General features: G+C 35.6%; 4 protein-coding genes across 7 annotated transcripts; 1 reads left to right on the top strand and 3 right to left on the bottom strand.

The window, feature by feature from the left end:
• Positions 1-1,521: 1,521 nt before the first annotated feature.
• LOC106354862 (alpha-L-fucosidase 2) lies at positions 1,522-5,693 on the bottom strand. The gene is made up of 9 exons (XM_048745167.1): positions 5,370-5,693; positions 4,822-4,967; positions 3,747-4,594; positions 3,536-3,668; positions 3,264-3,422; positions 2,678-2,902; positions 2,368-2,605; positions 2,093-2,288; positions 1,522-1,998 (listed from the first exon to the last, which is right to left on the bottom strand). The coding sequence occupies exons 1-9, from the start codon at positions 5,623-5,625 to the stop codon at positions 1,698-1,700; spliced, it is 2,502 nt and encodes an 833-aa protein (XP_048601124.1). The 5' UTR covers positions 5,626-5,693; the 3' UTR covers positions 1,522-1,697.
• A 3,476-nt stretch (positions 5,694-9,169) lies between these two features.
• On the bottom strand, positions 9,170-11,165 carry LOC106397919 (3-ketoacyl-CoA synthase 16). The gene has a single exon (XM_013838552.3). The coding sequence runs from the start codon at positions 11,050-11,052 to the stop codon at positions 9,361-9,363; it is 1,692 nt and encodes a 563-aa protein (XP_013694006.2). The 5' UTR covers positions 11,053-11,165; the 3' UTR covers positions 9,170-9,360.
• Positions 11,166-16,005: 4,840 nt separating this feature from the next.
• Positions 16,006-19,161, bottom strand: LOC106401674 (aldehyde dehydrogenase family 3 member I1, chloroplastic). 3 transcript variants are annotated; one of them, XM_013842232.3, is made up of 9 exons: positions 18,907-19,161; positions 18,667-18,750; positions 18,230-18,476; positions 18,089-18,157; positions 17,906-18,002; positions 17,253-17,575; positions 17,070-17,174; positions 16,375-16,788; positions 16,006-16,303 (listed from the first exon to the last, which is right to left on the bottom strand). In XM_013842232.3, the coding sequence occupies exons 1-9, from the start codon at positions 19,149-19,151 to the stop codon at positions 16,061-16,063; spliced, it is 1,827 nt and encodes a 608-aa protein (XP_013697686.2). In that variant the 5' UTR covers positions 19,152-19,161; the 3' UTR covers positions 16,006-16,060. The 3 variants fall into 3 exon arrangements, with proteins under 3 accessions (XP_013697686.2, XP_048601126.1, XP_048601125.1); XM_048745169.1 differs by having other exon boundaries at positions 18,230-18,480; XM_048745168.1 differs by having other exon boundaries at positions 18,667-18,756; positions 18,907-19,121.
• A 2,623-nt stretch (positions 19,162-21,784) lies between these two features.
• LOC106400136 (cinnamyl alcohol dehydrogenase 5-like) lies at positions 21,785-24,339 on the top strand. 2 transcript variants are annotated; one of them, XM_048745170.1, is made up of 5 exons: positions 21,785-22,083; positions 22,166-22,282; positions 22,381-22,608; positions 23,423-23,862; positions 23,966-24,339. In XM_048745170.1, exons 1-5 carry the CDS (start codon positions 21,998-22,000, stop codon positions 24,166-24,168), a joined length of 1,074 nt encoding a protein of 357 aa, XP_048601127.1. In that variant the 5' UTR covers positions 21,785-21,997; the 3' UTR covers positions 24,169-24,339. The 2 variants fall into 2 exon arrangements, with proteins under 2 accessions (XP_048601127.1, XP_022550197.2); XM_022694476.2 differs by having other exon boundaries at positions 21,947-22,088; positions 22,169-22,282.
• Positions 24,340-25,124: the final 785 nt, after the last annotated feature.

Consider the following 25,124-nt stretch of genomic DNA (forward strand, 5'->3'; position numbering starts at 1 on the left):
CTTCTTCAAAAAAAAAATTTTTGTTTAGTTGCTGAGATTCCCAAAAGCTTTACGTTGACAATTTTAATTATGTTTCTGTAAAAAAAAGTTCAATTATGTATGTAACGTGTATGCTAATTCTGGGTTTGATATGTTCTATTTTAATGAATGGTGTATACTGATCCGCTTACAAGTAACTGTCCTGGCATAAACGCCTCAAAACTAAGAACTGATACTCTCTCCTCGTCCGCAGAAGGAAAACAGCTTCTATAATTTTTTAAGACTGAGACTTCTTAACGCAGATTCCTCTGTTTCACAGATGCATCAACAACATCTTCGCCACCCTCATCATTGACATTAGATTGATCCTTTTTTTTTTTTTTTTGATAACGGGATTAGATTGATCCTTTTGTTGAGCCCAACGCCTCTCGTCTCTTCATCATATGGTTTTCTCTTTAATTTCCTTCACCATGTGCTCTGGCAAGAAACGATGATGAAATTGCAGCACCGTAGGCGAAGAGGATGATCAGATACAGTAAAGACCTCGAGAAGCCATCTTCTTCTTCGTCGTCCTATGATTTTTTCTTTAAGGTATTTTATTATTTTCTTTCAGAATATATGATGGTTTTATTAAAAAAAATATAAGATATATTGCAATAAGGCAATGTTTTATCAAAAGGAGGTGGTGTTAGTTTCGATGTTAACGGAGTTTATAATTCTGTCCATCCTAAAATTATATAAAACACCTGAGCCACTTTGAAGGTTTATGTTAAGAATGTATTTAATTTCAAGGTTTATTATGAGATCATAATACTTAGAGGTTTAAAGTGGAAGTACTCGCCGCTTTGAAGGTTTTTTATGGGATTTCCCCGAAAAATAAATAAAATTTTTATATTAATTAAAGGTTTTTATTTAATTTAAACTAAATCTATTTTTATTCCACTACATTTCTGCAAATAACTACCATTCACGTTACGTAGACACTTATATTTCCATTCCTTTTATTTTTGTAATTGCTACTATTTCGTTTATTTGTATTCCATTTGTTTTAATTCATCCTATTCCTCATATTCCTCATATTCATCCATTTGTGTAATTCAACGTGTTGGGATAAACTAATTCCACGGGATCAAACTTTATATTAGGTAATTTCTTTTTGAAAAATTCATTTGTTTATTTTCCATATTTTTTTTGTGTATGTAGTATGTACCATTGTCAATATGTTTTAAAGAAAAATGATTGAACATCGTTTATATCCCTTTGTCAATAAAAGATGATAAAAAAAAAAAAAGAATGATGAGGTAAGGTTACACATTGTTCACGAAATATATAATCAAGACTACAACATATTTATAGTTCACGGTGGAAGCTAGAAAACACAAGCAGTGTTCTTTGGACAATGTGTAACCTTACCTCATCATTCTTTGAGCCTTTTGGGTGCAATGGCAGGAGCCTGAGTAGATGCTAGACTTAAGTTGAATATGAAAACTTCTCATTTAATCATGTTAATATTTTGATATATTTTGATATAGACTGAAGAGGTAACGACACAAAGTAGATAGACATTACTTCACTGTCAACTTTTTGGATACATGTGTGTTACACTTGTACATAGCTCGTTGAACGATGGACAAACAATATGCGTTTTCCTCTCTCTTAGATGAACAAAACATATGACAACAAAAACAGATGAGAATCAACATCTCGTCTCATTACTTCTATAACTTCTCTGTCCGAATGCATTTCAAGTCTTTGTCAAAAGTAAAGACTTTCCCTGGCGACAATGTGGTAGCCACAGAGTTTCCTCTGTACACTATTCTGGTTGACACACTCTGCTCCGACACGAGACCAAACTCCACAAGGCTCCCTTCCATCCACCTTATATTCACCGTCACACCGCCACGTGCCCTCAGCCCTTTCACATAACCGTTAGGCCATTTATCCGCAGGAAGTGCTGGGAGTAAATACAGATCCTTCGTCGTGCTCTGCACTAACATTTCAGCTACAGCTGCTGAGAATCTGACCAAGAAAAAAAAAAGAAATCATGTGTAAGTATAGATTAGTCATTGAACTGTTTTTAGTTTAGTGTTTGCAATATACTGTCCTGACTTACCCAAAGTTGGCGTCGATCTGGAAGGGCGGGTGAGCTGTGAACAAGTTAGTATAGAGTCCTCCTTCATAGTTACGTTCGTTTAACGGATCCACCAGATCAAAAATATGAGTAACCAATCGATACGCATGCTCACTATTGTGAAGCCTTGCCCACAAGGCTGCTTTCCACGTGGTGGACCAACCTGGTCCTTCCTCTCCTGCACCAATCATTTCATTATTTACATATTGTGACATTGCAGAATGGGAATGGGGAAAGAAGAAAAAATTAACACAAACCTCTTTTCTTAAGTGATACTTCCACAGCTTTAGCAAGCTCCGGAGACTTCTCAAGTGTGATTGAGTGACCAGGGAACAGACCAAAGAGATGTGAAACATGTCTATGATGCACCTCAGGGTCCTCAAAGTCCTCTGCCCATTCCATTATAGAACCATCCTTTGATAGTCTGGTAGGTGGAAGGTTTGCTTGTGCAGCAATGACTTTTCCTATCAGAGTATCATTCGTTTTCCCCAAAACCTGTTTGATAAAAAAACCATAAGAAAGAGTTAGCTTCAGTATCAATGAGATGATGCCATTTGCTTGCTATACCTCTGATGCGGAAACAATAGCAGAGAATACTTCTTTTACAATGGCAATGTCCATGGTTGATGAGTAGCTAACACTGGCGGGTTTGCCATCTGGAGATGTGAACATATGCTCAGGGGATGTGGATGGGTTGGTCTGAAGATATCCGTCTTTGCCTTTGATTAGCCAGTCCAAGAGAAACGATGTGCATCCTTCCAACAATGGATATCCTTTCTTTTTAAGAAATTCCTAGAAAAAATGAATAAACAAAGTAGAGGTTGGAACATGGAATCTGTTAAAGAAACTGTTATGAACAAACGCAAACTAACTGAAAGCAAAGAAACTTAAGAGCAAAACAAATCGAGTCAGATACAGGTTTAGAGTTTGGATATTGAACAAATTTACAATTCCATACATCCGTATTTATAGTAGCCTCAAACCCGATTTTCTTTTTCCTTTAGAAAAACATCTTTATTTTAGAAAAAAAATAACTTTCCTAATCCTAAAAGGCAATACAGGACTAAGGTCTTTTTACAGGTTTACAGAGATTAAAGATACTTTTAGAATTAACAGAAACTGAATCTGAAATTGGTGAATTTGAGGAACTTACTTTGTCCATAGTGTATGTATAATGCTCCCATGCATGAGTGCAGAGCCAAGCTCCACCCATTGGCCAGAGAGCCCACACTGCCTCACCTCTATCCGGTGAAGTTTTCGCCCATATGTCTGATACTTGATGTGCCACCCAACCACTTGCTCCGTAGTTCACCTATATACCACAATAAAATGATCATTACACTGATGACTCATCATATCTAAGGCAGACATTGATCTTGATACATTCAACTAGTTTCACACATTGATGTCAACAATGTAACTTACTTGTGCTGTCTTACGGCCATTGATAGCTAAAGCAGACATATAATCCAACAGCGGTTCTTGGCATTCCCTTATATTAGCAGGAAGAGAATGCCAATAGTTCATCTGGAGATTAATGTTCAGATGAGGAGCACCACTGCACAGAAGATAAAGAGAGTTAGTGACACATCAAAGCGAAGAGAAAGGACTGAAGAAGAGGGAAACCAAAACGCACTCCCACGGCGGCTGAATGTCTCTATTCCATATCCCCTGCAGGTTAGCCACCTGAGTTCCAGGTCTCGAAGAAGATATAAGAAGGTACCGACCGTACTGGAACAAAAGCTCCACCAAAGAAGGATCTTCATCCTTTCTAAACGATCTCACCCTTTCAGCAGTTGAAGCTGCTTCTGTTTTATTACCACCACCTGAGAGTTGCAGAGAGACTCGGTTGAAAAGCTTCTGATAATCTCCCAAATGACGTCCATAAAGATCAGAGTAGGAGTATCTCTGAACCGAGCTGATTCTGTCAACGCATTCCTTAGAGGGATCTCTCTTGGAATCAACCGGCATGGTAAACGGACCGTCGAAGTTAGACGCAGCCGTCAGAACCAGAACGGCCCAGTCAGCTTTCTCAACGCTTAGTTTCTTGCCGCCCAAGGAAGACACAGAGCCGCCGTTGCTTACTCTCACTTCAAGAGCGGCGGCAAACTGCAACCCTTTGTGATCATCGTAAGGTATGTTGGTCGCGTTGATGCTTTTGCTCAAGTTCACGGGGAGACGCTTGGGGCGGCAGCTTCCTTGCATCAGAATCTGGTTCCCCTTAGTCTCCGAGTGATGGTGCAAGTCGCTGTCGAAAGACGCTTTGAAAGAGAGAGACCCCGGTTTGCTTGAAGAGATCTTGACTACGATCACTTGATCCGGATTAGAAGCGAAATGTTCACGAGAGAACTCCACAGAGCCGACGGAGTAGCTTACTTTGGCTAGTGCTGTTTCCAAATCGAGTTCGCGGTGGTAAGAGGCTTGAGTGTACTTACGGTGGGAACTGTCGAACTGTAGATTCAAATCTCCCACTAGCTGATAAACCTGTAAGAGGGAAACCAAACCAAGAACAAATGGTTCGTTCTTTAATCTTTACACATGCAAAGAAAAAAATCAAGAACTCTGAGTATTGTGTCAGAGGTCCCCAGTTCGCTGAAACGAAACTAATTGTATTACATGTTGTGGTTTTGAACGGTGGATTATGGGTTTCAGGAACTTCTTTAGTATTGAAAAAAAAAAAATCAAAAAGTCAAGAAGAAGAGAAAACATACATCAGAAGGATGGCCTGATAATTTGACAGCTTCTGAAGTAGCTTCAGGGTATTTTCGTTCATCAACAAGCTTCCTGACTTGTGCTAATGCTTCTGGAGCATTCGGGTTTGTGTAATCAGCTGGCACTCCAGTCCAAATCGTGTCCTCTGCCAAATAAAAAAAAAACACTTTAGATCCACAACTACTAAAAGAACACAACAGAGCAGCAGAAACAAGAATCAAGAACGTCTTTTTTGAGTAAAAGTGTTGGCTTTTTACGCATTTTATTACACAAAGTCTAGTAAGAGACCCTGTTTGATTAAAGGTGGTTATGATCTAAGACTATGTCCCAAAGCATAATCCCAATGTTCTGTCGTGTCAATAAATGGTTCCGAGAAACACGAGTCATCTGACATAGCAGAGCTTCATTTATTACCAACATCCACAGAATATATAATAACACAAATGAAGACTTACACACAACACAACAATGAAGAGATGAATGGGAAATTCAAACGGCGGCGTTTTAGTTTCTAAAACAAATAAAAACGACGTCGTTTTAAACTCACCGTTGATGTTGAGAGTCTCGGAGGAGACGCCTCCCCAGATCGTAGCTCCGAGACGGCCATTGCCGATGGGAATGGCGTCAGTCCAGTTCCGAGAAGGACCAGCAAACGTCAGCTTCAGAGGCCTCGAGAGATCGTGGCCGTCCATCAATGTTCTCCCCGATGAACGCCGCCTCCCTCCCTCGCAACATGTTATTGTTATAATCAGTATGAGAAGAAGAATGGTGAAATGGGCGAAGAAACTCGACTTCTCCGCCATTGCTGCTGGCTTCGAGAGAGGAGAGTTTGCTTTCACTCGTGAAGATATAGAGAGAGAGAGGTCTGGTCCTGAAGTAGATATAGAGAGAGCACTGTCCTCGAGAAGTGGATGTCAATTATTCAACGCGTTTTTTTCTATCCAATTAATTATTCAACTTTGTCAAAATCTATTAATTGTTTTTATACTAAAACCAAATTTCATTGGAAAATCTAATCGTTTTAAAAAATAGTACTTCTTTATTTTTATCAGCAAAATACTTCTTCGAAATTAAAATATTTTTTTAGAAGATAATATTCACGTAGAGTTGAAGCAAAGCAAAAAAAAAAAAAAGTAATGTTATTTCAATTATTAACGTGTTTTGTAACCTTATTATTAGCATATTGTTCATCTTTTTTGGGTATGAATGTTAAGTGGCAGATTCATCTCTAAAATATACTGTACACATATTTTCTCAATATGATAAGAAGTTCAAGAATGGATTTTATTTTGCAATGACAAAATATATTTTATAGTTCATACGATGCTAGTAGTTAATATAAAGAGGATAGAGTAATAACGAACCAAAATTTGAAGGCCATTTATTTTAGCAATGATTTCAATCCAAATAGCGAGACCACAAATGCAGATAAAGAATGGAACGTGTTGGAATGCACCAAATAAGTCCATAACTAGGATCCAAGAAATGAGTTTGTCCAATACATATCAATCCAATTCTGGAGTAAATAACGAGGATGAACGAACATAAAACTAGCTCAGACGATTATTTGTAACCTTTGCTACTAATTACGAATGATAGGACCAACTTAACCAACCACAATTTGAGCGTTTTAATATTTTTTTAACCACCGACTTTCCTTCTCTGATTAATTTATTATCTAAGACCGTAATAGTAATTGTATCTCTCTCTCGTCTGTACTAAGATGTTCAATATGTTTGTAGTTGCGCACAATCGTTTCTTTACATAGAAGGAAAAAGATACAAGAAGATCATCTTATAGTTGACTGACCCAAAAAAAAGAAGATCTTATAGCCATCTCATCTAAGACGTAAACTACGATGAGGTATTGGTTGTCGAAGATACTGATCACATGTGGTTAATATGATTTTGTGTAGTGATATTAAATTAAATCGAACAAACACGTCTCTTTCATGTTTCAATACACAAATGCTTAGGATGATTCACACCATGAAAAAAAAAAGCATCTACCGTGAGATTAGAGAACAATTTTTAGCTATAAAGATTTGAAAGAAGAATAATTTTTAATCGGTAAAATCTAACCCAACCTATATTTACCATGGATGCAGTATGCATTATTTCCAAGTGATTATTTTAAATATCTCAATATGATTAAGACATTATGATTTCAGTTTTTTTGTAAGGTTCTGTAGTAAAGGATATTCAGGTTTCAAGGGTCTAGAATTGTATATAGCGATTTAATAAAGTGTTCGATCATAATTTATTATTATATATATGCTCTCGCGATAGATAAATTAAAACAAAGCAAAAAGGTCGGTCTAGTCTTGTACATTGGTTACATTGTCTTTATCAAGATATAGAACAGAGGCACATGACCTTTTCGAAGCTTGTTTTTGCAACTTGTGGTATTGGCATGTTGTTGGGCTTTACAATTTGTTTAGAGATTTGGTCGTTAATGTATCTGCTCCAGCTGTTTTCCGAAATTGCCACACGGTTAACTAGATAAATTTAATGAGTCTTTATCAAGCTGCTTCATGTAAAAGATATCTTCAGATTATTGATGCTGTCACCGAAGTATTATTTTTCATGCCGATACCAGTTTCGTCAGCTCACATGCAAGATTGATTTGCTGAATATTTTCTCCCCATTTTAAGGGATAACTTAACATGCCTAGGGCATAATGCAATCATCGAACAGTAGAGTCTGTTAGAGAAAACTCTATGTGATATTATTTCACAGTTACGAAAATCTCATATAAATATTAGATAGGGTTTACATTTACGTTTGATTTAAATCTCTTTATTGGAAATACTCGTAAAACTATATAGGATATCGACATGTACAGGTACAACAATATATCAATTTAAGAAAATAATAAATTACATTTTCTATTATACATGAAGACAACCTTATTCTATCTTCCCATATCATGTTATCTATGAGTTGTTAAGAGCATCTTTAACCCCACAGCAAAATTTACTGTAAAATAAAATGAATTATGCAATTGTGAACAAACAAAGAAATCATTACTTCATAATCCACTCCATTTTATGGAGTAATGCTTTTTTGTTTATTCACAACTGCATAATCCACTATATTTTATGGAGTAATGTTTTTTTGTTTGTTCACAACTGCATATTCCACTCCATTTTACAGTAAATTTTGCAGTGGGGTTGGAGATGCTCTTAGGGCATCTCCAACCTTATTTCATTTTTGACTTCAAACTTTATTTTAGAGTAAAATATTCTCCAACTCCACTTCATATTCAACTCCAAAATAGAGTAATGGCTAAGGTTACTCCATTTATAGAGTACTCTCACCCTACCCCATTTTGGAGTTGAAATTTTTTTTATTTATGAAATGGTCATTTTAATCTTGAATATTTTTATTTCATACTTAAATAATATTTAAAATAATACAATAACATGAAAATAAATATAATACTCCACAAAATATTATTTAATAGTTTTACATAAAAGAGGCATAAACTAATAAAAATCAAAACTAAACATAAATAATTTATAATATAATATAATATAGTACAAATAAGTGATTTAGTAATTCTGTAAACTGTTTTTGGAAACGATGAAGTATCGTTCAAACGGAATATATGATTTTGTTTATCTTGTAGGTCAACATTTCGATTGATAATATTTGTACTTGTTAAGCTTAATATATGCACAAATATTTGGATCAAGTACGTAATTTAAATTACAAAAAAAAACTTTGTTTTCTTATTTATGTTCTTTTAATGCATAATTTTGTTTTTGAATTAAGAAAATTGCATATGATGAAAATTACACCAATTGAAATTGGAAGAAAACTCTAACTGTATTTTTATTAATAAATATTTAATTTAAATAAAATATATTTTTATGAAAGTTTTGTAAATATAAAATAGTTGGTTTAATTGTTAAATTTTTATAAGTTGAAAGTACTAATAACAATTATTAACTAAATAAAAATGGAATCATTTATGAATATTTGTTTTGGAGTAAAAAATGAAGTAATACATTGGAGTAAAACTCAACTCCATTTTGGAGTTACACCATTTTGGAGTAAAAATTGGAGTAGTACATTAGAGATGCTCTTAGCTATAGATACCGAGAATACTTATGTTTTGATAATTTTAATACTTATCATAAAATAAATGTTATATAATTATATATCAAAATACCCTACAAGTTTAGACACTCATTCTAAACCTAAAATTTGTGGTAGTCTGGAAATTTGATGATAAATTTAAAACCGAAAAATAAAATTTTGTATTTTTCCCTATATATAATTGATAAAGAAACTTATATGTAGGTTATAAAGCCCTTTCTAAAAAAAAAAAAAAACTTATATATGTAGGAAAATACACGAAATGTTTCATTAGACGAAGCAACAGTCCAACACCGCATAAAAAGAAGACAACGAAGAACTTCTAGTGAGAGCATTTAAGTCGCGATACAACTCCAGTCCAGTCCATACGTTTATATTTTGGTAATGTAAATGATAACGATGAAAAGAATCACTAACTATCCAGTCTATCCATAATCATATATCGATCTCAACTGGATATTTGTGGAGGCAGTCTTCCCAAGGATTATTAGCAGAAGGCTTCACGTTACGAAGAGCCACCCAAACAGAACTATTACACTTAAACCCTGACCCCAATGCTATCTGCCAAATCCTATCTCCTTTCTTCATCCTCCCTTTAGCTTCAGTGTAAGCCAACTCATACCAAATAGAACTCGACGAGGTATTACCAAACCTATGTAATGTCATTCTTGATGCTTCAACGTGTAGCGGAGACAAATGAAGATTCTTCTCAAGTTCATCTATAAGCGCTCTACCACCCGCATGGATACAAAAATGCTCGAAAGCCAGCTTGAAATCTGGCATGTAATGCTTGATCTTGGGGTCGAAAAACTTCTTTCTAACGAACGTTACAAAGAAGCGAAGCTTCTCACGTATGGGAAGAACAAGTGGACCCAACGTTGCGATATTGATCTTTAACGTTCTTGCAGCCACCATAGGTAGATCCTTCGACAAGGAAACTCCGACCAAACCATCTTCATCATCTTCTTGTGTAGCGCATCCGTACGACCGGTCGTCTGACCCGGTATGGACCCGCACCGTGTGAACAAGCTTGTATTTAGCGCGTTTTCGGTCTCTAGACATGTTAGAAAGCAAAACCGCAGCCCCACCCACCCGGAACAAACAGTTTGTAACCAACATCGATTTGTTGTTACCTAAGTACAAGTTCTGAGTGATGTTCTCGGTGCTGACCACTAGAGCATAAGTGTTCCTATGAACTTGTAACAAACTCTTAGCGACATCTATAGCTATAACGCCAGCACTACACCCCATCCCACCAAGATTCAAGCTCTTTATATTATCCCTAAGTTTATATTTGTTAACAATAATAGTAGCTAACGAAGGAGTAGGATTAAAAGTGCTAGAGTTCACCACTAAGATACCTATATCACTCGGGCTAACTCCAGTGTTGCGGAGAACATTATCGACCGCTCCTAGTATAACGTCCGTAGTCTCTTTACGTGACCCGGTCATCGTTTGCTCTAACGGCAAGCAATGTAGACCTTCAGGTATGTAAGTCTCTTGGCCTAGACCGGACCGTTCTAGAATCTTCTCGACGAAGTCCATCAAGTAATCGTGCTCGCCTGTCTTCGCCCACATGCCTTGCTCGCGTATAACTCTCACGTGGCTCATGATCTTCTTGACGCTGACTTTGAGATGAGACGGTGGGAGGTAGCAGCTGAAGTCAACTAGGTAAACGGGTTTGGGCCGGTTCATGATGTAAAGCGTCCAACCGAGAATGAGAGAGATGGTGAACATGGTTAGGGATGTGGATTTTTTTTCTAGGTAGAGGTAAAAGCTGTGGAGATCTTGTGTGGAGAGACTAGAAGCTTTCATGGCTATAGCAGCCATTAATGGGATGAAACAGAGCTTCATTGAGGAATACATTTTACTGATATATATATATGATATATCGCCCGTTTTGTCTTTAAACTCTTTGGTGTGGTCTCTGTTCGTTCTGACTCGTATTACATTTATAGAGGTTGATTGAGTAAAAAGAGAGGACAATAATATGAAAGAGAGGTAGGGAGACAGTTTGCATGCAGTTAATGTAAAATATATAAATAAGAGACATGTTAAATTTTTTCTTCTGGTAGTGTTTTGTTTGGATAACGACTTAAGCCGACAATCCGATTCAAACGTTTTCATATAGTTTATGTAGTCTTGCTAGAAAATTGGATTTTTCCAGGCTCGGTTTCGTAGCAAGTATGCATTATTGATGTTAACCTGTCTAGATTCTGGCCTATCTATTTATTAAAAGGTGAATTAGTTATAGGCGTAATTTGTCAATGATTAATTGAATCACACATTGCTAATTATAAAGATATTGAATTTGAACCTCATATTTCATGATGATTAGAAACATAAGAAAAGAATCAAGATGTGCATTTTATCTAGAAATTTGTAGGCCATTTGCATTGTTTAGTGTAAAAGAGTCATTAACGAATCATAAGATCAATGTTAACACTAATATGGAGTCACATTTAAACTCCAATACCAACCCCAAGAAAGGAGGAATGAAGGATAAAAAGCTTACACAAACCAAGAAAGTCACCTAGCTGGAAAGCAAAGGCTTAGTTAGGTGCAACCCCAGGCTAGGATTTTACCGAGCAATATGGAAACCTATATTCTTATTACAAAGTCAAATATATATGGATGGATACACTATGCTAGTCTTGTAGGTTCACTCTCAATAGTGGAGAATGATGACACGTGTTCGATTGAGGACAGAAATAGATGCACGCGCGAAGATACTTTTGGCCAACGGTATCATATCGATCACGTAACTCTCAGACATTGATCATTGCCTAAGATTGACCACTGTAAACAGAAAAACATGAAATCAACAACTCATGGTAAAACATGAGTTGTTTGACAAAAAAAAAACAACTCATGGTAAATACGATTTCAAATGTTTCATGCATAAAAATTAGTTTTTGGTAGTTTGAAAGTTCACTATGTTAATTGAGTGACTAGTAGATTTGAATCTTCTTGCTGCATATCCAATTATCATAGTCCTTGAAGATGCAGTAAATGATCATATCCCATACTCCTACTTAAGCTATAACACGTACATGTGCATTTTCTCAAATAAACAATTAGTAATTTTTTACCCAACAACTCAAGGTACTAAATGCGAGTGAACAAACAACCACCTATCTTTTTACTCATGTCCGTCAAATAAGCATTTATTTGCTTAGGTTTTTTTTTCTAAAAAAAAAAAAAAATTAAAAAGTAAACCAATTGCGGACCGCCACGAGTCAGTGGGGCATGTGAACAGTGTAAAAAACTTACTAAAATCGGTTCTTAATTAGTAGTTTTTGTAACCGATCCTTAAAGGTTTTATGGAGGCCCACGCACTAAGGACCTCACTAAAGACCCCGGATAATCATGCTCTAAGAATTCAGAAAACTAAGACATTGTCAGGAACAAGGGTTTTACCTCTTTTTAGTTTTTGTATTGGTAGGTGTTTTCCTGCCCCATGTGCAGTAAGAAATTTTTTTAATCTAACTTATATTTAAAAATAAATTTTATTAAATATTATAGATTTTACTATTTTCTTACTAATATTTAATATAGATTTGATATATATTAAATCAATTTGTATAAAACTAATAAAAATGATATAAAATTGTATAATTATCAAAAATTTAGCCTAAAAAATATTTATTAAATTTGTAGATATATAAGAAACTAATTTTCTTACGATTAGATATTTAAATTTTTTAAAAAATTGTAGAAATTTTTGAAAGTTTTAATAATACAAATTGTATAATTATACAAAAATAATAATATTTCGAAACTTGAAATGTTATATATGAATACATATTTATTTTATAGATAATGTATGAGCTATTGCCATATTTTAAAAAAGTTTACCAAAAATAAATATCAATATTAAATGTAATATATGAATTATTACCATATTCTAATAAATTTACCAAAAGTATAAATCAACATTAAATGAAATTATCCATGACATATTTTTCCGGAAGTCATATCATCAATTTCAGTAGCTATGTTATATTTGTTTTGTGAAATTGATTGTAAAGAGAACATGTGGCAAAATCACTTCTCAAATATAGTTTAGGGGATTTATTTAAGCCAATATTTTTTGAGTACGTCGCATATTGAAATATCATAACCTTAACAAAATCTAACAGTTTTGGTATATATTTAGCAGAGAAACAAAATACACTTCAGGCAGAAGTAAGGATTTCCTCGAGGAATAATAAAGATACCTAACACTTCATGATATAAGACACTAAGGGGGGGGCTTATTCAAACAAGAATTTGTATAGAATTTAGTGATTTTAAAAGTTGATGGACTTTTAAAAGTTAAGTAAACTTAACAAATAGTTTACATAGATTTCCATTGATTGTGATTGATCTTCATAGATTTGCATACATTTTGTATTTTTTTTTATAAATCCTTTTAAGGAAATATGTAAAAATTCTTTTAGAAAACTTTCCAATTTTTTAAAAGCTCTCTGTAAATAGAGACGATAGTAATAGATGATATACAGGTCAGAGATGATGTACAACAAGTCCCTGAGAAATCTTCGTGGCCGAATCAAGTCACAAGATCGATCGAGATCAACTCTTGAGGGTAATCTATTGTGGCTATCTTGGACCTCCTGTTGCTACGTACGATTGGAATCGATGTTCCTTAGTAACACTAGTAGCTATGAGTTGAGCCACCTGAGTCCTTCCTTTACCCACATGATCCAATTTCCACTACGAAAAGACACAAGGAGATGATGAATGTTTCGGAAATGATAAATGAGTGTTGGGTAGTTTTCTGTCCATGGCAACGATAGGAGCTGCGCCTCGAAGAATGAGTTGGTAGAAAGAAGGATCGTCAGCCATGAAAGACAGCTTTCCACCACTATTGTTTACGCTATTCTGCCAAGATGATGACACTCAAGCATTGATGCTTCTTGTTATGGTATAAGAACATCATCGCTGCTTTTTTTTCTTTGTATGTGATTTTCTTCTTGTTACAGTTTTGAAATAAATGGGCAAATGTTGAAATTATTTTACTTGTTTGTGTAACGCTACGGAATCAAAAGTGTGTTTTCTATTATATGAATTTTAAAACTCTTATGGGTATACATCAAATTTTCAAAGTTGAGTCTCATGAGTAAAAAAGTAAAGAATTTATATCCCAATAACAATAGAGTTTGATTGAATTAAAAAATCAATCATAAGTAAACTTTTTGAATAACAAAAAATTTTGAATGGATTTTAAAAATCTTTAAACCAATAACAATGAAGTTTACTAAGAATTTAAAATTCCATCTACCAATAATGATGGATTTTCAAAATTTTATAATTCACCTAGACTCTATCTACCAATAACCCCCCCCCTCATAAATGTTAATTTATCTACTACTATATGGCAAAATAATGAATTGCATAGAGTGGAGAAGTACATACAAGTCATTTATGGGAAAAACTGTATTCATATCATTTTGCAGTCACAATTAAAAGCGGAGGAATGGTGCGCAGATCTCAATATTGAAGTAAATATAGTTGGGCAGAACCATATATTTGATAATGTATCCATAAGTTCCTCGTATTAAATTACACAATTTGTGTTTGATAAGGACTTGGAGTGTGACGTGCGAGACAAAAGCATGGTCCGGTTAAAATAATTGTTTATTCGATTCCTAACTTCTTCTTTTTTGTCAAATCTCCACCATATCTGGAGTTCAATCGAGTTTCCCATAACACTTCACAGTTGTTATCATTAATGCATACCAATGTTTCAAATTTTTGATAAACCGATAACGGAGGGTTTGGAGTGGACTCATAGTTCGGATATGTATTTTATACGTTTAACAGTTAATCAAGGTAGTTAAAAAGATGATGTTATTTAACCATTAATTATTTATTTACTTTTTCTTTCTATATATGTTAAAATATGTTGTCTGGCGCCGATCAATCCTTGTAATAAAAGTTAATTAACCGGATGTCTATATGAAAACAGAAAACTCATGAATCATGTGAAGGGTTTTTTTTTGAAGAAATACAATGACAATACAGCTTGGTGTGGCCATCTGGAGCATATCGAGGGATTGACCAAGGTGGTCTCTGTGGTAGTTCGGCGTGACCATGTTAATTAATGCAAGGTTTGTTGTAATGAAATGAGCTGTGGTAATGCCAGGTAGGCCTGGAACTTTTATCCGAGATCCGGATTCGATCCGGATCCGATCCGAAAATCAGGATATCTGGAGGGGCCGAATCCGGATCCGGATAATAAAATGTTGGATCCGTCAAAGTCGGATTCGGATCCGGATATTTTAATTTTTTAGTCCGGATATCCGGATTCGTAAGTTTTATTAATAATTATTTCAAAAATAGTAATATCTATATATAAAAACTAATTTTATTTAATATACTTTTATTTTTATAATAGTATATATAAATTTTATGTAAATTTTGTAATATTATACATATAAATAATTAAAAACATTATATATATTTTTATTTTTAAATTATTGTTAATATTTTATATATATTGATATTATTTATTTATTTATTTTAAGGATCCAAATCCGGGTCCGGATATCAGCCAGATATTACAATTTTTAGAAGGATATCCGACATCCGGATATCCGAGAACCCCGGATCCGGATCCGGATACTTTAAAATTGTCCGGATACCCGATCCGTCCCAGGCCTAATGCCAGTAGCCTTTTGCGAGATTTTCAACTAAAGCATTAAAACAAAATATGAATCCAAGTTTACAAAAAAAAAAAAAAAATATGAATCCAAATACTTTGCATTATATAGATTTTTTTACATCTTGAGCCCGCAACAACATTGATTTTTGGAGACTCTGTCAAATGTTTTTGTTATTATTAGAACTGCACGTCAAATATTACCGTTCGGACACTAAATCATGCGGCACAGTGATTGAGTTTAGAATCCGATCATATCATTTGCTAGTTCAAATGAAGAACTAAACTATGCTCAGATATGGATTATTAATCAATACTATTATGTTATAATTTTCAAGTACAACCACGCCTCAACGGGAGGTAATATTTTTATTCATACCCTAATCTTTGCATTGATCTTATCTCTCCATATGAAATATTCAATTTTCTCAGTTGTAATATTCCAGCAACTTCAGTGACAATAACATGTGATCATGAGTCTTTAGAGAAACCAAAGAAAGCCAAAATGGCACCAAATATGTCTGAAGAGAGCAAAGCCTTAAGCACCCTCTTCTTTTCGGGTGTGTAAGGAGGGTATCTTAGATCCGAGTCCCCATCAAAGCTCCTGTAAAGAACTCCTTTCTTATGGCTAAACGTCTCATACGAGAATTTACCATGGTAAGCCCCAATCCCACTCTCCCCAACTCCTCCAAACGGTAAATCTTTCAAAGTCACCTGCATTGAAAAACAAGACCATCTTTAGCGAGAGACCTTTGCCTAGTTGGAAAAAAAACGTTTTCTTTTACATGTAAGACGGTCTCATTGATGCCCATTCCTCCTGCAGACACGTTCTGCACGAACTGGTTCTGCAACTCTTTGTTGTCTGTGAAGAGATACGCCGCCAAAGGCTTTGGCTTTGACCGTATAACCTGAAACCCATCTTCAATCTTTGATACGGTAATCACAGGAAGTAACGGTCCGAATATCTCTTCCTGCATCATTGAAGACTCCTCCGGCACATCAACAAGTATCGTTGGAGATATTTTTAGCTTATCTTCCATCGTTTGCCCTCCATGAACAATCTTGTCAGCAACTCCATTCTCTTTCATCATACTCTCCAAGCGTTTGAAGTGGAAAGAGTTCACGATCCGCGACACGTCCTTGGACTTTAATGGATTCTCTCCAAAGAATGTCTTCAGCTCAGTCTTCAGAGCATCTATCTGCACTGCTTTAGTTAGCATCAGCAAGCTTGATAAACAAATAAGAGTATACTCCCTCAGTTTCAATTTAATTGTTGTTGTAGAGTAAAATTTTCGTTTTCGAATTTCAATGCAAAATTTATTAACAATATTCTCCGGTTTATTTTTCTATTGGTTGATATATGCTTAGGTGTATAGGTAATGATGTTTTTATTTTGAAAAACATATGCAAAATCAAATGTTTTCTTAATTTGTGTGCATAAAACAATTAAAATGAAACGAAATGAGAGAGTAGCTTTTACCAATTTTGGTGCAAAATCTTTTGTTGTGATGACGTAGTCAACGCTAATGCAAGCCTGTCCATTGTTACAAGCCCATTTCCCTGTTATGATCCTCCTAGCAGCAACCTTTAGTCACCAACAACTCATTATTTTAGTGTAATGCAACCTGAAGATAATGCTTTAGAAGTAGAAGTTGATCTTAACTTGTAGATTAACATCTGAATCAACAAGAGCAGGACACTTTCCACCAAGTTCCAGGACCACTGGTGTGAGGTTCTTCGCAGCTGCAGCCATTACAATGCGACCAACTCTTGCTCCACCGGTGAAGAAGATCTTGTCCCATTTCTGATCAAGCAGTGCGGTTGTTTCATGGACTCCGCCTTGGACAACTCTGATCGTTGTCTCGTCCAAGTATTCGCTAAAGAGCTTTGCTAAAAGAGAAGATGTCGCTGGAGCGATTTCAGAAGGTTTTAGGACAACTGCATTACCAGCTGAGATAGCTCCAATGACTGGCTCAACAGACAATACTACAAACAATAAAAGTATAAATTTTACAAAGTGGTATATTTTTTTTTAATAAAATAAGTTGACGATAATAATTTAAAACGCTCACAGAAACATTAATGTGTATGTCTTTACTAACTGATATTAACATATTTGTAATTTTGTTACAACCAATCTATAAACAAAATATAGTCGTATGCAAGATAATTTTGTGACACATGTATTTCCTTAAAACTAATTATATAAAATGTGACATACTTTTGTATAAAATGAGTTTCCGTGCGATATCTCTTTAACCTAGTGTATTTAGTGAGATAAAGTTTCAAAAATTCAAAAGCAATGTTTGAGCTTACAGAAAGGAAAGTTCCAGGCTGAGATAATCAGAACAACTCCAAGCGGTTCTGAGACTATTTGTGCAGATGAGGGAAACGTTGTCACAGAAGTTTTAACCTGAAAGGAACCAAAGCATAGATCAGGATTCAGGCAAAGTGGTTTTAGACTCACAGCAAACGCTTGAACAGTTTAATATAGTTAACCGTTTCAGGAGCCATCCAGTTCTTCAACTCTTTGATTGCAAGCATACATGATGATTTTGTATTGGAAAGCTGATGAAAACAAGAGTGATTTAAACAATAGATCAACACGGAATGTATCAAAGTGAAAGTAAATGTGAAAACCTCAGCTAGAAAAGCTTCAAGCTCAGGCTTGGAAAGATCCTGATGCAAAGCTTCGGTGATGCATTTCTCCTTCTCGTCGATCATTTTGGCGATGTTCTGAAGCTGAGAGATTCTCCACTCGTAGCTCCTTGTTCTGCCGGTGTTGAAGTTGGTTCGGAGCTCGTCTACAAGCAAAGCTGCTTCCTTTCCATCAAAGGCTGATTCTTGAGGCTTTACCACAGCAGATAGTGTTGCATAGCAAGTACTACTGACTCCATAGACCAAAAAAAACACGCAACGTGAGAGACTTAACTTTTCCACTATTTTTTTTTTTTTTTTTTTTGGCAGCAGCATACTAACCATTGTTCTCTAACTTAAAATCTACTTAACTAAATAGCAATGTAATCATCAAATCATGTAAAGACGGTGTAGCTGAATAGTAAAAAAGTGGTACTCACAGTTTCAAGCGTGAAGGGATGCTGCAATATCCACCAGAAAACTGTGAGGGTGAAGTTGCCAATGCCAAGGAAGCAACATTTGATCTGCAACCAAGAAAGACGATTTCTTTTTACTAAAAATGAGAAACCCAAAACGAGACTGGCAGAAAGAGACAGACTTTGTTTCAAGAAAGAACATATCTCAGTTAATCTGATTCCGTCATCAAGTTTCAAAGTAGCAAGAGCTTGTAAACGAAGTACCTGGTACGATAAAATCCTTCGGCAAAACGAAGGGTATGATGATGATTAAACTGTAGAAGCTTCGTCATAACTTTGTTTGTTTCAGTTAATAATTTGGCTGACAAGCAAATTGGCTGTTGTTTTTCTATTAGAGAAGAAGAGAAGTTTGAAGCTTGTGGTGGTGGTGATACGAGGAGAGACGTGTGGGCAGATGAGTGTGTGTTAAAAGCGTTGGACCCATTTACAGCCACAAGTCCGCGTAACATCAAATATGCGATGTAACCCGGAGATAACGAGACTCACATGTTCTGGTCTCTTTCTGTTTCTGGTTGATCGATTTCGACGGTCCCTTGATGATTCGTGAATTTACATTTGGTACTTTGTACCGGTTCGAATCCAACTCGGTCTAATGGTTTTTCCTAACCGTATTTTCTAATGATAATGGGCCTGAGAAACATTACCAGGCTTGAGTTGATTGTAAGACCCAATCACATAAGCCCATTAATAAAGACCTTAGACAATATAATAAACATTGCCAAACTTCAACCGGTTACATATAGGAATACTAAGACCATAATTATCCCAGTTTCTAAGATAGGTTTTTAAACAAAAGAAGTCATTTAAGTAAATCAAAAAGAAAAGAAATAAGGATAACCGATCCTTAATTAAGCGTTTTTGGAACCGATCGCAAAGGGGGCTCTTATTACACGTGTTAGCTTTTGTGACTTTTTGTTTTTTTTTCCTTTCTTCCTCCAAATCGATTTGCAATGGCCGACGAAGATTTCCAGTCTCGCGTCGAGAGGATCTTCAGATCTCTCACCTTCTCCCGCTCCACGTCTTCTACTACCTCCACGTCTTATGCCGCCGCTGCGGCAAACGCAATCGGGCTCGGTGTGGTCTCTCTCCGGCGCAGAAGTGGAGAAGCGGGAGTGGAAGCGAGAGCAGCTTGCTTCGTACGATAGGGAAGAGATGCCTTGTGCGTCATCGTTCGACGAGATTCTGAGGCAGCAAAGGATCTCGAGCACTGATCGGAAGGAGGGTGAGGAAGGTGGTGACAAGGATTTTGGTGATGAGGATGATGATTGGAGCATCAGAGCATCCATGGGCCTTGAACGTACTCTCGATGATGAGGTATAATCAATTCTTCTTTAAATTGTTTTGGTTAGGTAACGATTGTGCAAGTTAGGAAACACTTGAGTAAAACTAGGGAACAATTGAATTCATATGTATTCATATCACTAGTCTGGAAGATCGTTAGGTTTTGTAGTATGTGAACTTTCAACACAATGATCTTGATATGAACCTTTGTTCACACATGAAGAATTAAAAGATTTAGGCTAAGGTTCGTATCAGTTTGAATTAATTTTAATCTCCAAGAGAGATTTAGCTTAGTGTTAAGAGAAATGGTAGCCTAAATTTTCTAATTCTTTTGCAAATTAAAAGGTTCGTATCAGTTTCCAATTGAAGGTTCTTGAATTTTCAATTTTTATTGTTAACAGTCGTAGGCTTAGTAGGAGAACATCTCCTTTTCTTTGATACTAAGCATTGTTTCTATACCTTTTGCTGTGAAACAATTTTTTTTTAAATTCATAAACCATTGAAACAATTCTTCATGGCTTGAAATTTTTGCTTCTTGACGCAGGACGAAGAAGATGAGTATGATAAGGTCACACTAGGGAAAGAGGATGGTGGTAAAGGCGTGTCTATGGAAGATGCCATTTCGAGACCTTGTGGTGTGCGGATTCGGGACCCTCGTGCTTACCATGCTGCTGCAAAACTGAGGTTGAAGGAAGATGAACTCGAGGCCAACAAGTAAGGTTTTCTTGTTTATGTTTCTTCTTCTTGAGTAAGTGATCTTCTTCAATTCTTCTAAAAATTTTTAAAAAAATTTAAGAACTCTTACTTAAGAAACTCCCATTGGACCATTCAAAATGGGAGTTTCTTAACTAGAGTTCTTAAGTCCACTTAAGTACATTTATATAATTAAATAATCATTAAGAAACCCAAGTGGGTTTCATAGGATAATCATGCTCTAAGGATAGAATATGAACTAGGCATGGGCTTTTGGGACTGTTGTTTTCGGTTCAGTTGATTTGAATTTTTGGATTTTTGGTATTATGCTCATAAGTCATAAGTCACATTCGAGTTTTACTAAGGTCGGGTTCGGTTCGGTTCCTTCTGAATTCGATTTGGATCGGATTGTAACAAATGTATGAAATCATCAAAAATATTTTTTTTTAAATCCGAAAAATTGACAAAAAAAAATTAAAGTAACAAAAGAAAACTACAATAATCTTTAGGATACTATAAAATATCTAAATTACCTTAACATATATAAAAATATTTACATATTTAACTAATTTCGGATATCTTCGGATCATAGTTTGGATTTTGGTTCGGTCTGGGCTATACCCAAATCTCAAAGTGCTAAGCTTATAAGTTCAGTTCGGATATTTTGTATAGCGGTTTGGATCCGGTTTTGCTTTTTCGGTTTAAATTTAGATAGGTCTTCGGCTTGGGGTAAAAATGTCCAGGTTAACATGACGATGCAAACAGATGGAACCATTTTCTGAGCCATTCAGATCATACTTATATAGTTTGATGCTTCGGCTTCTAATCCGATTGATATAATACGTTTCAGAAAACATGTATACATTGCGGCCGTCAAAACTAGGGAGTGAGAGCTATGAAGTATTTGCAACTGATCTGGGCGGCTGAGTAACAAAACGTGGCCTACCGAAATTGTATGATTTAAACCGAGAAACACGTAAGATTTTAGACTCCACTTCCACAGTGTTTGTTCACCAACTCCCATGAGATATATATTTATTTGGCTATATATCTATATAGCTGACGAGTCTGTATCTGAATGAGACAGCGACTAAAAATTTCAAAAACTTTGACAAATTTGTCAACAAATATACACCAAAATAGCCACCCAAATGTACGCTAATGCACAAACACCAATTATTTTATAACACATACATATGCATGCGTTACGTTTCCAACTTTCTCTATATCTATATATTTAATAATACACACTCATAATCTGCAAGAGAGTGCAAAAAAAAGACCAAGAAGCATTAGAAACAGAGAACATAGAAAATCAACAATGGGGAAAGTGGAGGTGGAGAGGAAAACAACAGGCTGGGCGGCGAGAGACCCATCTGGTTTACTCTCTCCTTACACGTACACTCTCTCAGGTTAACTTTCATCTTCTTTCAATCTTTGAAATCTTTTTGTGTTTTCAGTTTCATCATTTGGGTTCTGTATATTCTTACAGAGAGACAGGACCAGAGGATGTACACATAAGAATCATATGCTGTGGAATCTGCCACACTGATCTTCATCACACTAAAAACGATCTCGGCACGTCTAACTACCCCATGGTTCCTGGGTATCAATTTCTTCTTCTTTCTTCTTCTTTCTTCTCCTTAGATATATAGCCAAATAAATATATATTAGAATCTGAAAACTCATGTTGATGTTCTTTAGGCACGAGGTGGTAGGGGAAGTAGTAGAGGTGGGATCAGGTGTGAGCAAGTTCACCGTAGGGGATATAGTTGGAGTTGGTTGTCTTGTTGGATGTTGCGGAGGTTGTAGCCCCTGCGAGAGGGATCTGGAACAGTATTGTCCCAAGAAAATATGGAGTTACAACGATGTTTACATCGATGGTCAGCCTACACAAGGTGGCTTTGCTAAAGCCACTGTGGTTCACCAAAAGTAAACTTATTTTTAAAAAGAACTTTATGATATTCTCCATACTACATAACTAATGATCTTTAATATAGGTTTTGTAAGATTTTTGGTAATTGCTTTTGATTGTTCAAACTGAAATCAATTTTATGATTTTCTAAACTGCAGAACTCATGATCTCTAGTCTTGGTTTTGATATACAATCTACTAATACTTTTTTTTACTTTTGATTGTTCAAACTGAAATCAATATTTTATGAATTTCTATACCGCAGAACTCATGATCTTTAGTCTTGGTTTTGATATACAACCTACTAATAAAGATTTTTTAAAATCATTAATAAATGTTCTGTTTAAAATACAAACAAGGAATCTCTTGTATGCGTCAAGTTTCTTGGTGTTCCAAATTAAAACCAATTGACGGTAAATTGATTGACCCAAAGTCACTTATATATTATATAAGCAGTGGCGGAGGTAGCATGCAAGGAGCGGGGTCACTTGACCCCTATGAAATTTTAGTATAAACTTTTTTACTTGTATTTTTGATTAAAATACTAGGGAAATATAGTAAAATTTGTACAATGACCCCGGTAAAATTTGCTCAGAATTAGCTTAAACCTGTGATTTATTTTGATTGATTCCAGTAAATTCATGGCTGGCTCCGCCACTGTATATAAGTCACTTTCATATTTTTAGTGTGGGATTTTATCTCCGGCATATTATGTGTATGGACTTGAATATTTAAAAATAACAAACCATTTTCAAACCGGATCTTTAAGTTTTGGTTTCTTGTCGAACAAGTTAGGGTATGTATGGCTAAAGGTTGGTCAAATTGTGTTCAGGTTTGTGGTGAAGATTCCAGAAGGAATGGCGGCGGAGCAGGCAGCCCCGTTACTGTGCGCCGGTGTGACGGTGTACAGTCCGCTGAGCCACTTTGGGCTGAAGAAACCAGGCCTAAGAGGAGGCATACTAGGGTTAGGTGGAGTTGGTCACATGGGTGTGAAATTCGCCAAAGCAATGGGGCACCATGTGACTGTCATAAGCTCATCAAACAAGAAGAGAGAAGAAGCTTTGCAAGATCTTGGAGCCGATGATTACGTGATCGGATCCGACCAGTCGAAGATGAACGAACTGGCTGATTCAATGGATTACATAATCGACACGGTCCCTGTTCATCATGCACTTGAGCCTTACTTGTCTCTGCTTAGGCTTGATGGGAAACTCATACTGATGGGAGTCATCAACAATCCATTGCAGTTTCTCACTCCTATGGTTATGATTGGTAAGTCCATGATAAAAAAAAACATTAATTAGTTGAATCATCATTAACGGTTGTGATATTAGAGGAATATTAATTTGGGGGTATGGATGACGATTTTAAATAGGGAGGAAAGTGATAACTGGGAGCTTCATAGGGAGCATGAAGGAAACAGAGGAGATGCTTGAGTTCTGTAAAGAAAAGGGTTTAAGTTCTATCATCGAAGTTGTGAAAATGGACTATGTAAACACTGCGCTTGAGAGACTCGAGAAGAACGATGTGCGTTATAGGTTCGTGGTTGATGTGGAAGGAAGCAAACTCGAGGCTTGAATTACTTTTGAAACTAAATCACCAGTTTAATTCTTTTACAAACCCCATTTACGCCGTTTTCTGTTTGAATGTGACATTTAATACAACCTCCCAAAAGTAAGATTTTCTAGAGTATTTAAGCTTGTTAAGAATTCAATAAATGTTTATAATTTAATTTATTTGTTATTTTATTATACATTTTCCAATAACTTTCAACCAATGAAATTTAATCAATTCAAATATTCTCAATTAATGTTTCTCGAAAATATAAAAAGTATCTTAATAATATAGAAAATCTATCTTTGGGGAAAACGAAAAAGTTCTAAAAAATCTTACCTGTATGACTTATATCACTCTTTTCATGTGAAATGATAATAATGTTATTGGGATTAAAACGTCTTGAGCATTTTTAATTATGAGTTACTTGCCTTGAGCCCTTCGTTTGGAGACAGACAATGATAAAAGAAACAATATTATTCGGACCAAAACTGACTAAGATAATATATTTGTTTTAATCATGTGGTGGTTGAGGAACATGACTCATGTTACACGAGGTAAGGGTTAAACTTGATTTACAAGTTCGGTGATGTCATGGTCAGGTTAGGTGCAGATTAGTCCCAATGCGTAGTTGGTAGATAAAGACACACGTTTAAGTGCTACGTGAAACGTGAGAGCTTCTTTTGGAACACACCAGAGAGCGCCCAGCGATTATATTTAGTTTTTTTTAAAGGTTTAAAGTTAGAGATCATCAGCACCCTCTTGGCATTTTAATATGATCGTCTCTCTTCCTCTTTGGGATATTTCTCCTCGCGCCTTGAACTGGGAGGTAAAACGGGCCCAACATGGGCTACAAGGCTATAACATTTTGTAGTGATCTAATTCAACCTGTTTTGTTAGTCTTCTTTAAACCACTCTAAGTAAATAATTTATCCTTAACCTCCCCTGTTTGACAATCTTAGTCCTGTCTCATTTAAGAT

Source organism: Brassica napus, chromosome C1, assembly GCF_020379485.1.
Source record: "Brassica napus cultivar Da-Ae chromosome C1, Da-Ae, whole genome shotgun sequence".
Classification (NCBI taxonomy): Eukaryota; Viridiplantae; Streptophyta; class Magnoliopsida; order Brassicales; family Brassicaceae; genus Brassica; species Brassica napus.